This window comes from Hyaena hyaena, unplaced genomic scaffold (genome assembly GCF_003009895.1).
Source record: "Hyaena hyaena isolate Hyena2069 unplaced genomic scaffold, ASM300989v1 scaffold_86, whole genome shotgun sequence".
Lineage (NCBI taxonomy): Eukaryota > Metazoa > Chordata > Mammalia > Carnivora > Hyaenidae > Hyaena > Hyaena hyaena.
The window spans coordinates 3180438-3193023 of NW_024080721.1; the positions used below are offsets into that span (position 1 = coordinate 3180438).

Sequence of the window (12586 nt, forward strand, 5' to 3'; positions counted from 1 at the left end):
TGTGTTCGTGACTTTTATCAGCTATGTTACGCTGAATATATTCCTTTTTGTCTTGCAGGTTGGATCTATGACATCACAGAAAAATATGATTTTTCCTTCTATATATGTGGCTTACTCTACATGGTAGGAATACTCTTTTTACTCATTCAACCGTGTATTCAAATTATCGAACAATCCAGAAAAAAATACATGGATGACACACACGTTTAGTGTCCTGTTATGTTTCCCGTAAGATTTCTTTGTGGTACTCACGCCTACCTCACATGGTTGCGGTGAGGAGCCTGTGACATTGTGAGGAAGTGCTTTGTATGGTAATTGGCTCTGTCATTTGTAAATGCCATGGTCATGACTTCGTTCGAAAGCAGCACTGCCTTTCCGTTTGGGGACAAGTGATGCTGGTAGGTATTAAAGCCTGAGTATGTTTTAGAGAAGGCAATGTCCCTCAAAGACAGCCTATTATATAGTCGATAGAAATGCCCTTACAGAAACTATTCTCTCTCATCATCCCCTGGGACTAAGGTTTTAGATACAGCATTTGAAACAAACACGGGGAAAATCTTTTCGACTCAACTACTCTTTGTAAGGGGAAAATAAATTAACTAAATGCTTTTGGAAAGCTTACAGAGGAATGGATTTCAAGCACAAAACTATAACTAGGTTTCAGAACTTATTACAGGGATCTGTTGATCTACTAGTGGAAAATAAAGGCAGGCTGTAATTTCAAAGGTAATACGTTTAGTACAATTCAAGAAACACAATTTATATTTTTATGAAAGAATCCTGCAGCTGGGGAGTAGAATTTATAAATCTTCCTCTAAGAAAAGCATCTTCCATCAACCCTAATTCAATATTATCTAGTTGTAAACTGAACCTTAGGACAAAACGTAGATAAATAATAATGATTTCCTTAGCGAGGTCGTATTTGTCACACAAACATTGAATCAAGGGCTATGATTCAAGCACTTTTATTCATGTCATTGGCCTCTTCGTTTTTGAGCATGATCTGGGGTTTATAAAAAATTTTTTTCTGAATTTCTCCCACCCGGTAAATAAAGCAGAGAAGTAATTGCTGGCTGATATGTAAAGTTGGCAGTGAAATCATTTGTAAAGTGTGTTACTAATCCAAAATGTGAGACTATGAAATGCGAGGGCAATAAACGGAATTCCCTTAGTCTAGACGTCTGTGCCCCTGACAATGGAGTAGCACTAACCGGTAGCCCTTCTCCAAAGTCTCTGGTTAAGGAGACAGTTCATTTGCCTGAGATCAACATGGTTTTAAAAATCCTTCTCTTGACTGATTTCATACACGAGATAACTGTGGTCCATGACATCAAATAATGCTCTTCCTTTATCTGAGATGTTTATTTTTCTAAGCCAAAACAGTTTTCAGACTGCAGAATGTTCTTCCCAGATTTTGAAATTTCTGGCTGCCCTAGTTGTTTACACATATTTTAGAACCATTTAAATTTCTACTCACAATTTGCTCCCCACACACGCAACAGCCTTGTAATAGCATTGCCCAATGCCTTGGGTCAAGTTTATCTAAAGTGAGCACAGAGCATTCTCAGTTATCCTTGGTAATTAGAGGCAGGGATAGTACTAGCCATTGGAATCACAGAATATTACCCCAAGCTTCGTTTTAGCCAATAGTTTCAGGTTTTTCCTCCGCCAAACACTTCAGAGCTGTTGACAAGAGATTACAGGGACAAGTTTCCTTTTTGTTTTGTCTCATTATTTCCTGCTCTAATGTCTAGTGGGAGGAGTTGTGTGATCAAAGTGATCACCAAAATAACAGTAATAATAAAAGGCAGCTAATGGAAAGGAGAAACAAAAGCATGGTTAGTATACACACTCAAGATTACCTCTAATAACTCAAGAATCGCCTGTGAATTGTTATAGATAATAAATTGCATGTCACACTCCATTTGGTTCAACACAACGACCTATTTGTTATCATTATAGCTTGGGCTGCTATTTAAGAATCCAGCTGTCTATTTTGATAAAGGTGTTCTTAAATCCTGAGGCAATGCTCTATCTCTCTCTACATATTTACTGTAATATCAGATAATTAGGTTGAGGGGGGAAAACGTGTGTTTTTTAAAACCGACTACAAGACTTCCATTACTTGCATTTTCAGACGACACCAAATTAACAAGAGGCGGTGTTAAGTGTTTTGAATGGTGCTATAGCCCATGCATTTTGTTGCTCGCACTGCTGGCTGTGCTCATGAACATGAACCTTTTATCCAGTTACCCGGCGCTCGTTACACCCAAGTTAGACCTGCTAAGGTGCAGTTTATATAGGTGTCTGTTGACTTTCTGCATTTATGGAATGGCGATTTCTATCAAACCAGAAGTTCCCATTTTACAACACTAAAACCTGCTTGCGGTGTTCGTGTTGACAACAGAATCAAAAGGAATACTATGAAGAATTACAGCAAACATATTAATACTTCCTGTTTAAACTCTGTTATTATTTACAGTTCTTTGACAATATTACAAATGGTTAATTTTATATTTACACCATGTGCTCTATAGTGTTCCCTCCACGTATCCAAGTGACTTTTATTTACATATGATGAAATAAATTTTGTCCTCTTTAAAGATGGTCATTGTGTTTTTGTATAAAATCTCTATTGTCTTGGCTTTAGCGGGGGAGAGTCCGAAAAGGTAACTGATGATTATCTGCTTGGATCTTTCCCCTGGAACAATTTTTGTCTAGATGTGGTCATAGAGCCTCCTGGAGAGAAGTAGGTAGGGTGGTCATTAGAAACACCAAGCCCAGCTGTTAAATCTGAAATGTACATACCTTTTAATCCAGCAATTGCATTTCTAAATTTTTTTCCTAAAAATGAACAAAGATCTTTGATTTGTTGTTTGTTATATAAAAGACTAGAAACAATGTGAATGTCCATCAATAAGGAACTGTAAAATAAAGCGTGGTATTTATGCAGCTATTTCTTTTTTTAAAAAAAAAGACCCGTCTATAATATTAGAAAACCTTAATCCAACATGTATTGCTAACAGAAAAGGGCAAGAAAACATGTGTTTAATGTGCTCCCAACTATGTTTTTATTAATACCAAATAAAGGTTATTCATATGGCTTGTATATGTATACATAGAACATTTCTGGAAGGAAATGTCAGAAGACACTAACAGTGGTCAGCTCTGGGGAGGGAAGTTTCGGAACTGGTGTAGGTATGACTTTGCTCCTTATGAACATAATGCTTTCTCAATTTAAAACTTGTATCCAAAATTATTTTTATTCATTCATTCATTCACTCATTCATTTATTATTTTAGAGAGCGTGGGAGAGAAAGAGAGCATAGGGAGAGGTGCAGAGGGAGAGAGAGAAAGAATCTTAAGCAGGCTTCACACTCAACCCCATGAGTCTGGGATCATGACCTGAGGCCAAATAAAGAGTCAGGTGCTCAACCAACTGAGCTACGCATGCACCCCTCAAAATTATTTTAAATGCAGATTCCTAGGTTTCCTTAAAATCTAATAAATTGGAATCTTGTGGGATAAAGCCAATAAACCTGCCTTTTATTTATTTTATTTATTTATTTTGAGAGAGAGAGAGAGAGAGAGCATTAGAGGTACAAAGAGAATCCCAAGTAGGCTCCATGCTGTCAGCGAAGAGCCCAGTGCAGGTCTCAAACTCTACAACTGTGAGATCATGACCTGAGCCTAAGTCAGATGCTTAACCAACCGAGTCACCCAGGTGCCCCAAACCTTCCTTTTAGATAAGCTTACCAGTTGATTCTTAAGCATGCTGAAGTTGGAGACTCCCTTTCACAGTATTTAAGATCAAAACATTCTAATCAGTTTCATATACTTGTCCTGACTCTCGCATTGATTATTATTTCCTTTTATACAACATTCTGGTCAATTACTGTCTTTGGAGCACTCATACTGTATAATATTTTAATTCTACTAAATCTTTCTGTTTCCATGGTTCTTTTCCATTAACAAATGTAAACTGGGCTTCTATAAGAACAAGACAGGTGATGTAAAGCCTCTGCATTCGAGTAGCCTGCGTGTATGGGTAAGCTGCTGTTGCAAAGCACACAATGGCCCAGTGTTATCACAAAGCTGAGGCAAATTGGATTCATGACCTGTTTAAATGAAACTGTAACTGGTAATATAAAAGATACAGAGAGGTTCAATAAAATTAAGTATATCTACTTGGTCAAGTGAAAGATACAGACTACAATGGTCCTCAAACTCTTGGGTCTCAGGTCCCCCTGGCACTCCTAAAAACAAATCAACACTGAAAGGTCCTTTGAGAGGTTGGTATACCTTATTAATTTTTACCATGCTAGAAATCAAAAGTGAGACATTTTTAAAAATATGCCTGTATTACTTCATTTTGGAATAATGATAAGAAGCCTACTATGTTAATATAAATAACATTTTTATGGAAAATAATCATATTTTCCCTCTAAAATTTTTCAGTAGGAATAGTGGCATTGTAGGGGCACTTGGGTGGCTTAGTTGGTTGAGCCTCTGACTTCAGCTCAAGTCATGATCTCCCAATTTATGTGTTGGAGCCCTACATCAGGCTTGCTGATGTCAGTGCAGAGCCTGCTTTGGATTCTCTGTCCCCCCTCTCTCTGTCCCTTCTCCACTCACACTCTCTCTAAACATAAAAAATAATAGTGGCATTGTTTTCCATTTTTGTAAATTTCATTAATACCGGGCTTCATAGAAGATAGCTGGATTCTCATATTTGCTTCTGCATTTGGTCTGTTGTGATACGTGGTTTTCATTGACATACATGAAGAAAGTTCAGCCTTCTGCCACTATGTAGTTGGGAAGGGGAGGAGTATTTTAATAGTCTCTTCAGATAATTATAGATTCTTTTTGATACCATGCCCTAACTCAACAAGTGGTATTTCTTAAAGGTTAGTTGCAATGTGGACTCTGACATGGTAGCAATGAACTTCTTGTACAATCTTTACATTAGAAGCCATTGATCTGCCTTGCATTTTGGATGGATCTTTTACCCAATTAGGATTTTGTAACATAATGCCTTAGGCATTTGGAAAATATTGGTCCACCTGAGTCTTATAGATAGATCTTCCAAATGTTTTTATATTTCATACAATATGTTTAAAAATCGGGGCGCCTGGGTGGCTCAGTCGGTTAAGCATCTGGCTTCAGCTCAGGTCATGATCTTACAGTCTGTGGGTTCGAGCCCCACATCAGGCTCTGTGCTGACAGCTCAGAGCCTGGAGCCTGCTTCAGATTCTGTGTCTCCCTTTCTCTCTGCTCCTCCCCCATTCATGTTCTGTTTCTCTCTGTCTCTCAAAAATAAATAAAAGTTAAAAAAAAAATTAAAAATCACACGATCATTGTATAATTCCATTTAAATGAAATATCCAGAATAGGCAAAATCTGTAAAGACAGAAGACATGTTAATGGTTGCCAGAGGCTGGGAGGAAAGGAGTGTGCGGAGTGAGTACCACCGGACAGTGTTAATAGGATATCTTTTTTTTTTTTTTTTAATGTTTTATTTATTTCTAGGAGAGAGAGAGAGAGAGACAGCGTGAGCAGGGGAGGGTCAGAGAGAGAGGGAGTCACAGACTGAAACAGGCTCCAGGCTCTGAGCTGGCAGTCAGCGCAGAGCCCGACGCGGGGCTCAAACCCACGAACCGCGAGATCATGACCTGAGCGAAAGTCGGACACTTACCCGACTAAGCCACCCAGGCGCCCCGAGTGCTAATAGGGTATCTTTTCGGCATGATGAAAATGTTCTGGAACTAGATAATTGTTGCATAATTTTGTGAATATATAAAAACCACTGAATTATACACTTTAAAAGGGTAGATTTTATGGTATGTAAATTCTATCTCAATTGGCAAGTGGACAAGCTCATGGAGGTTGATATAAATTATCCAGAATTCTAATTTCCTTTTGAAAGCTTAAATATTATCATTGGCAACAAATACTGCACTTATTTTCCTTGAAGTGACAGCCTCACTTTCAATAATGTGTCTGCCAGATATAAACACTGTATTTCATGGAAAAGGCAGTAAGTTCAGCTCACAGCTTAGTTACAGACGTGCTTTCTCCCAAGACAACCACTGGACATTGATTTCCAGCAGCTGTTCTTTGTGCATACCTTCCCATTTTGTTACACGGGATATAAAAAGATGTGGACTCAGGTTAAACACTTAATAAATGAAAGGTAATAATTTTTACTACTTCATCCAAGATATCCTTAGGTGAATCTGCCCATTGTTTGACTGCAAGTACATGGCGGTGGAAAATATAGTGACTTCCAGTACATTCCGGTGTCACTCCTCTGACTTGTGCTAAGGTACCGGCCACTGACCCACCATTGCTTTGGACAGTCAGTGCAAACATCAACACAGCTGCTCTGGGATCAGCCATGAGAGTGCATAAAGTTGTTCAATATTTTGAATGTTTTAGCACCATCTGAGTTTGTTTCCAAGAATTCACATAAAAGATGGGGCACCTGGGTGGCTCAGTTGGCTGAGTGTCTGACTTTGGCTCAGGGTCACGATCTCACGGCTTGTGGATTCGAGCCTCACCTTAGGCTCTATGCTGACAGCTCGGAGCCTGGAGCCTGCCTCCTTCTCTCTCTGCCCTTCCCCCACTTGCATTCTGTCTCACTCTCTCTCAAAAATAAACAAACATAAAAAAAAAAAGAATTCATATAAAGAACATCTAGCGGGCTCCTGGGTGGCTCAGTTGGTTGAGTGTTCGATTCTTAATTTTGGCTCAGGTCCTGATCCCAGAGTCATGGGATCAAGCCCCACGTTGGGCTCCATGCTGAGCGTGGATTCTGCTTGGGGTTCTTCTCTCTGTATACCTCTGCCCCTCTCCCGTGCTCTCTGTTCTCTTTCTCTAAAATAAAATAAAATTAAAATAAAATAAGAGAAAAGAAAAGAAAAGACAAAAGAAAAGCAAAGAAAAGATGTTGGATTTGTTGGTACTGCTACTGGATGAATACAAGCAAAGTGGTGAGTCCAGCCACTTCTATTCATTTGTCCATGTGTAAGACAAAAGTACAATTCTGCAGAGAGGATACTAACTCAGCCTTCATATCTGCAGCTAAATCCTTAATTTGACAAGCTACTGTATCATTAGAAAGTGGCACTGCTGTGATTCCTTTTGCTGACTCTCCATCCAGAAGGCATTCAGCAGCGTCAGCTGCGCGGGGCGTCTGGGCCTGTCTCCAGGCGGCTCAGCACAGTCACTTCCCCGCGCGGTACTTCAATGGCTTTTGCGTTTCGTGTCTGAAAGGCTATAATGATCAATTTTTGGCTTTTAATGAACTCATCACATCTACATTTAAAATATTCAGTTCGCTTTTCTTTAAACTCTACGTTATTATTCTCAAAATGGTGCTGCAACTGTAAGAGGCACCGAAAAGGTGAAATTTTAACATCATAAAGCCAAGGAAAAGGATAAATCTTGAGAAATAGTTTGTTTCATATTTACACTTTTTTTAGTAAATTTCAGTTTCATCTTTTTCAGCATCTTTAGGTTTAGATGGTGCAGCTGTGAGCTAAGAAAGCAAGCTTTCTAATCTCCCTTTTTTTAAAGCTAATGATCCATCCTTGAATGTAATAAAAGTATAAATAAATTTAAAAATCTTAGAATAAAATACTATTAAATTCTAAAATCATGAGTTTTATAAAAGTTTAAAACTTATAAACCCTTTGCAAGAATATTTTTAAATTACATTGTAAAATGAGGCAACAAAGCTTACCTACCTCTTGCTGTGTTTCCACATAGGCAAACTTTAGGATATCAAAATGATTTATTCGATGATAATGAGGTTACCCAAATTACAGTAGGTACCACAAAGACAGCTAGCAAAAGCACAGTAGAAGTCCTAAGAACAAACTGAAGTAGCCTCTGAACTGAACTGATTTATATTCTAAATCTACTGCCTAAGAAGATTCTAGAAAACACAAAAATCAACAAGCGTACATTCCACTAGCCATCAGAGCACCAACATCATGACAGGTTATGTAGCCTCTGAAAAATTCCACTGTTCACTTGTGAAAGAATGAGTGGAAAAGGCAAATAATGTCTTAAGATCATTTTGAAAATATAGGTGATCTCCCAGACTGCCAGAAGGGTAGCAGGGACCCCCCTCCCCCGCCCCGAGGGTCCCAGCACTGCACTTAGAGAACCGCACTTAGAGGAATCTGAAGGACGGGTCACTGGAAGTTGAAGTGGCCTCGAAGGCCAGGTATGATTAAGTTAGGGGGCTGGCACTATGACAGGGGCAAGGAGGGGGACCAGTGTGATCAAAACCACAGACCCGGGAAAGCCCAGGAGGAGTTCAGGTTCAACAGGCATCTGAAGTTATCAGGATTAGGGCTGTGACCCCAGGCTAAGAAACCAGGTGAGGGTTGTACATGACCTTGACAGACACGCTAAGAAAAGAAGTTGTCAAGTTCATACTGTTAAGCCCAACCTCTGCAACGTGGGAGGCGAAGTTGACGGTCAGACAGTGTATCTCAAGGGTCCTAGTAGAAGAAAGAATAGGATGGAACAGAGAACTACCCCCTCCCCATACACACACCCACCCAGGGGAGCATATCAGAATCTCCAAGGAAGGGGTTTCAAAGTATCTCCCTCCTACCCTCCTCCACTGCCATCACCAAGCAAGCACCATGAGGACAGGGGCCCTAGTCTGTCTTCTTCAAGCCATTCCCAAGCCCTTGGCACAGCGTCCCCAACAAAGCAGAAGTCTGAGAAGCACCTGGTGAAAGCCCTCTTGATGAGCTGTGTTTGGTGGTGGTGAGCTTGACCACCAGCAGGCTCTCTCTCGTGCCGCATCACACCGCACTGGCTTGGAACAGCCTGGAAAACGAACCTGGAGGTAAGTAGAGGCACGTGTGCAGGACGTTTAGGGGCGGGACTAGAAGAATCCTTCCAAGGTGGAAGCAAAGGTTAGGAAGTAAAGCCAGCTAGTGAAGAACCTTGGATATTAAAGGAGAAAAAAATGCCGAACGCTTACTGACCGTGAACTTGCTGGAGGGTAGGCTATGTTCTGTTTAGACAAGCCTCCCCAGGGCTGAGTCCAGTGCCTGGTGCAGAGTAACTAATAACTAAACAGTGTTTGGAAATGAATTAACCAGGGGAGCAGCTAAGGGAGTGGCTTCTCTGCCCACGGAAATGCAGGAAGAGCAGAGGACAAGGGGGGGAGGGGGTGTGGATGAACAGTGGAAGAAGTTCGGTGGCCGCCAAGGAAACAGGATGGCACTACGAAGGACAGTAGGATGAAGTGAAGCTTCTCTCAAGGAAAGCCAGGGACATGTAAGGAAAGGAAAGAGGTGGGAATCTGTGAAGAGGAGAGCCTGGAGGGACAAGAGAACAAAGACGGGGGAAGAACCAGGGTCCCTGCCGACAGGAAGGGGTGAGCACTGGAAATAAGGTGACAACCTGCCTCTGAAGGTGGAACGAAGAAAGGCGCAGGACCAGGGACCGGGGGGTTTAAAGCAGGAGAGAAAAAAGCTGTGAGGTTTACACTGATCATTTCTGCAAAGTGGGAGGCAAGGTTTGAGGAGCCACTTTGAGGAGGCGAGGAAATAGATGAGACAATAAATGGGCTGTTAAAGCAATGGCGGGAAGCCGGTGAGCCGGGTCAGTGTCTGTGGTGCAGCAAGATGGCGCACCTCGGGATGCTCTCCAGCGATGCTCCGCCGTCTGCCGCAGGGAAGAGGAAGTAGTCTTCCAGCCCAGCAGACACTGAAGGTGACAGGGAAGAGCAGTCAGGTGTCACTGAGGGTCTCACTGGTCAGAGTCCAGAGAGGGTAGGCAGCCCAAGACAGTCAGTAAAGGGTCACTAGATGAACAGGAAGAGACGGGTCTGAGGAGGCCCAGGGGACAGCAGAGAGCAGAGTCACAAATGCTTGGAACAAACAGCAGGAAAGGAGACTTCCCTCAAAGGGGAGCCTGGCCTCACCCCCAGAAGTCTCGGATGTGAAGGCTTCAGAACAACCGGCCATGGTGGCCATGTTGGAGCGTGGCTTATGTGGACCCGAGGCCTCCAAAGGCAAAATGTCCACACACAGCGAGGGGTGAGAATGCTGCTGTTGAATCACAAAGGCTGAGAAGCAGCCGCGTTTGTGACCTAGGAAAGGAGAACTGAGTCGTGCGGAGGGTAGACATCACTGGAGAAGCATTGAAGTTGCCACAGATGAACTATATTGACCTCCAATAATGACAAGCAGGGAGGGTGGGGTTGAGGGTCTCAGATTGGCACGGGGGAGCCCCTTCTTTTGTCAAGTGAAGTTGGAAAAAGTTAAGAGTCCTTGGGAGGGACTGGTTCCCAAGTGGAGGAAGTGTCAGGAAGAAGAGGAGACTGAGTCTAGAAGGTCCCAGCGATCCATATTCAACATTCCACTCAATCCTTTACTTAATTTTCCTGAAGATGGTGTGAGGATTTTGAAAAATAATTTACTCCTTATTTGCTGGAGGCCGAGCCGGCTCCAGCAGGTCCAGGGGTCCCTGAAGGATGGACGGTGTCGGCGAGAGAGAGAGTGAGAGAGCCCCGTGCTTCTTTCTGATCACCAGGCAGGCATCTCTGTCCTGTCGGTTTTGGTGTCTTTATTTATAGGTTAAATGATAACATGACGTCAGAAAAAGGAATTTTAACAATGGATAACTCTTTGTGATAAGATGCTTTGGAAAGTGTACAGAAGCAGGTTTTACAGAAATATTCTTGCAGAACTATTCCAATTATAGTGAGGTTAAGTAAATCTTATAACCAAAGATTTAGCAGGGTATTCTTAGTAAACGACAGGATACATATTTGTTCTAAGTTAATAATGCTTAGGTTAGGTCATAGGTTAAGTGTATAGATGGGCTAAGAGTCATTCTGTCTGGCTCTCAAATGAATGTTTCTGAGTTGGTTAATAAGTTGTTTGTGGAAACCTATTTGATGCTGAATGTGTGAACACCATGGAGGCCCTAAATGTGTCAGCCTTTTGTTTGTGGGTAATGCTTTAGCTACTCTTATCTGTCCTCATCCCAGCCACCTGTAAGGGAGGGTGTTTGCAGAAAGTAGGCCTTGGGGAAGGGACTGGGGTACATCACCAATTAGGAGAAGGTGTAAGTATTAGCTTAAGTTCTGCCCTTATCTGTACCTTAACTCTAAATTAGGCTCTTTGTCTCGGGGTCAGGCTCAGTTGTAATTCTTGTGTTCTTAACCCCCTAAGTCTTGGATCTGCAAGGCCCTTAGGAAGAGCCTTTTGACAATCATCCATAGAGCTTTCATCTAAAATCTCTCTTGTAAAAGCAGGAATATGCTTTTCCTAATGAGGTATCTGTGTTCAGAATATTGGTCTGATAAGGAATATCGTGAGGCCTGGTCAATACCAGCACAACATGAGCCAGTAGTAGCAGGAGATACCAGTTTTCATTTCTCGTGGCAGGAGCTGTGCAAACACTGCCATTTCCTTGCTGTGACTGCCATCCAGAGAGGCCGGTGCAGCTCCCAGCACTTATTATTAAATGAGCTTAAGATACTTATTTATAGAAAAAATGGGCAATAATGTAATTCATCAAGAACATAGATGGAGGGCGCCTGGGTGGCTCAGTTAGTTAAGCGTTTCACTCTTGATTTTGGCTCAGGTCATGATCTCATGGTTCGTGAGAGGGAGCCCCACATCAGGCTCTGCATGGAGACTGCTTGGGATTCTCTTTTTCCCTCTTTCTCTCTACCCCGCTCCTGCTCTCTCTCACTCTCTCTCTCTCTCTCTCTCAAAAACAAATAAATAAAACTTAAAAAAGAACATAGGTGGAAAAATCCTTAACAAAATATTGGCAAACCAAATCCAACAATATGTTAAAAACAATCATTCACCACAATCAGGTGGGATTTACTCCCAGGATGCAAGACTGGTTTGACATTCACAGATCAATCAATGTGATACACCAACAAGACAAAGGATAAAAACCATATGATCATTTCAATAGATGCAGAAAAAGCATTTAAATACAATAGCAATTCATGATAAAAAACCGCAACAAAGTAGGTTTAAAGGGAACATACCTCAACATAATAAAGGCCTTACACGAAAAACCCACAGCTAACATCACACTCAATGGGGAAAAACTAAGACCTTTTCCCCTAAACTCAGCAATAAGACAAGGATGTCCACTCTCACCACTTTTATTCAACACAATACTGGAAGTCCTAGCTGCAGCAATCGGACAACAAAAAGAAATAAAAGGCATACCAATTGGTAAGGAAGAAGTAAAACTTTCATTATTTGCAAATGACATGATATTATAGATAGAAAACCCTTAAGACTACATGAAGAAACTACTAGAACTAATAAAAGAATTCAATAAAGCTGCAGGATAAAAAAAAAAATCAATGTACAGAAATCCAATGCATTTCTATACACTAAAAATGATGCAGCAGGGGCGCCTGGGTGGCTTAGTCGGTTAAGCTTCCGACTTTCGCTTAGGTCATGATCTCGCGGTTCGTGGGTTCGAGCCCCGCGTCGGGCTCTGTGCTGATTGCCAGCTCAGAGCCTGGAGCCTGTTTCAGTCTGTGACTCCCTCTCTCTCTGACCCTCCCCTGCTC

The 12586-nt window shown here is 41.6% G+C and overlaps 1 protein-coding gene across 2 annotated transcripts in view; it reads left to right on the plus strand.

Moving 5' to 3' along the window:
* Positions 1-2603, plus strand: part of SLC16A14 (solute carrier family 16 member 14) — a 32178-nt gene extending 29575 nt beyond the window's left edge. Inside the window, exons 5-6 of one of the 2 annotated variants that reach the window (XM_039234604.1) lie at positions 59-123; positions 2138-2603. In XM_039234604.1, coding sequence (XP_039090535.1) covers positions 59-123; positions 2138-2152 — 80 coding nt within the window. In that variant the 3' untranslated portion in view covers positions 2153-2603. Of the gene's footprint in view, positions 1-58 lie in introns of both variants that reach the window. The other variant, XM_039234603.1, reaches the window with a different exon arrangement.
* The last annotated feature ends 9983 nt before the right edge of the window (positions 2604-12586 follow it).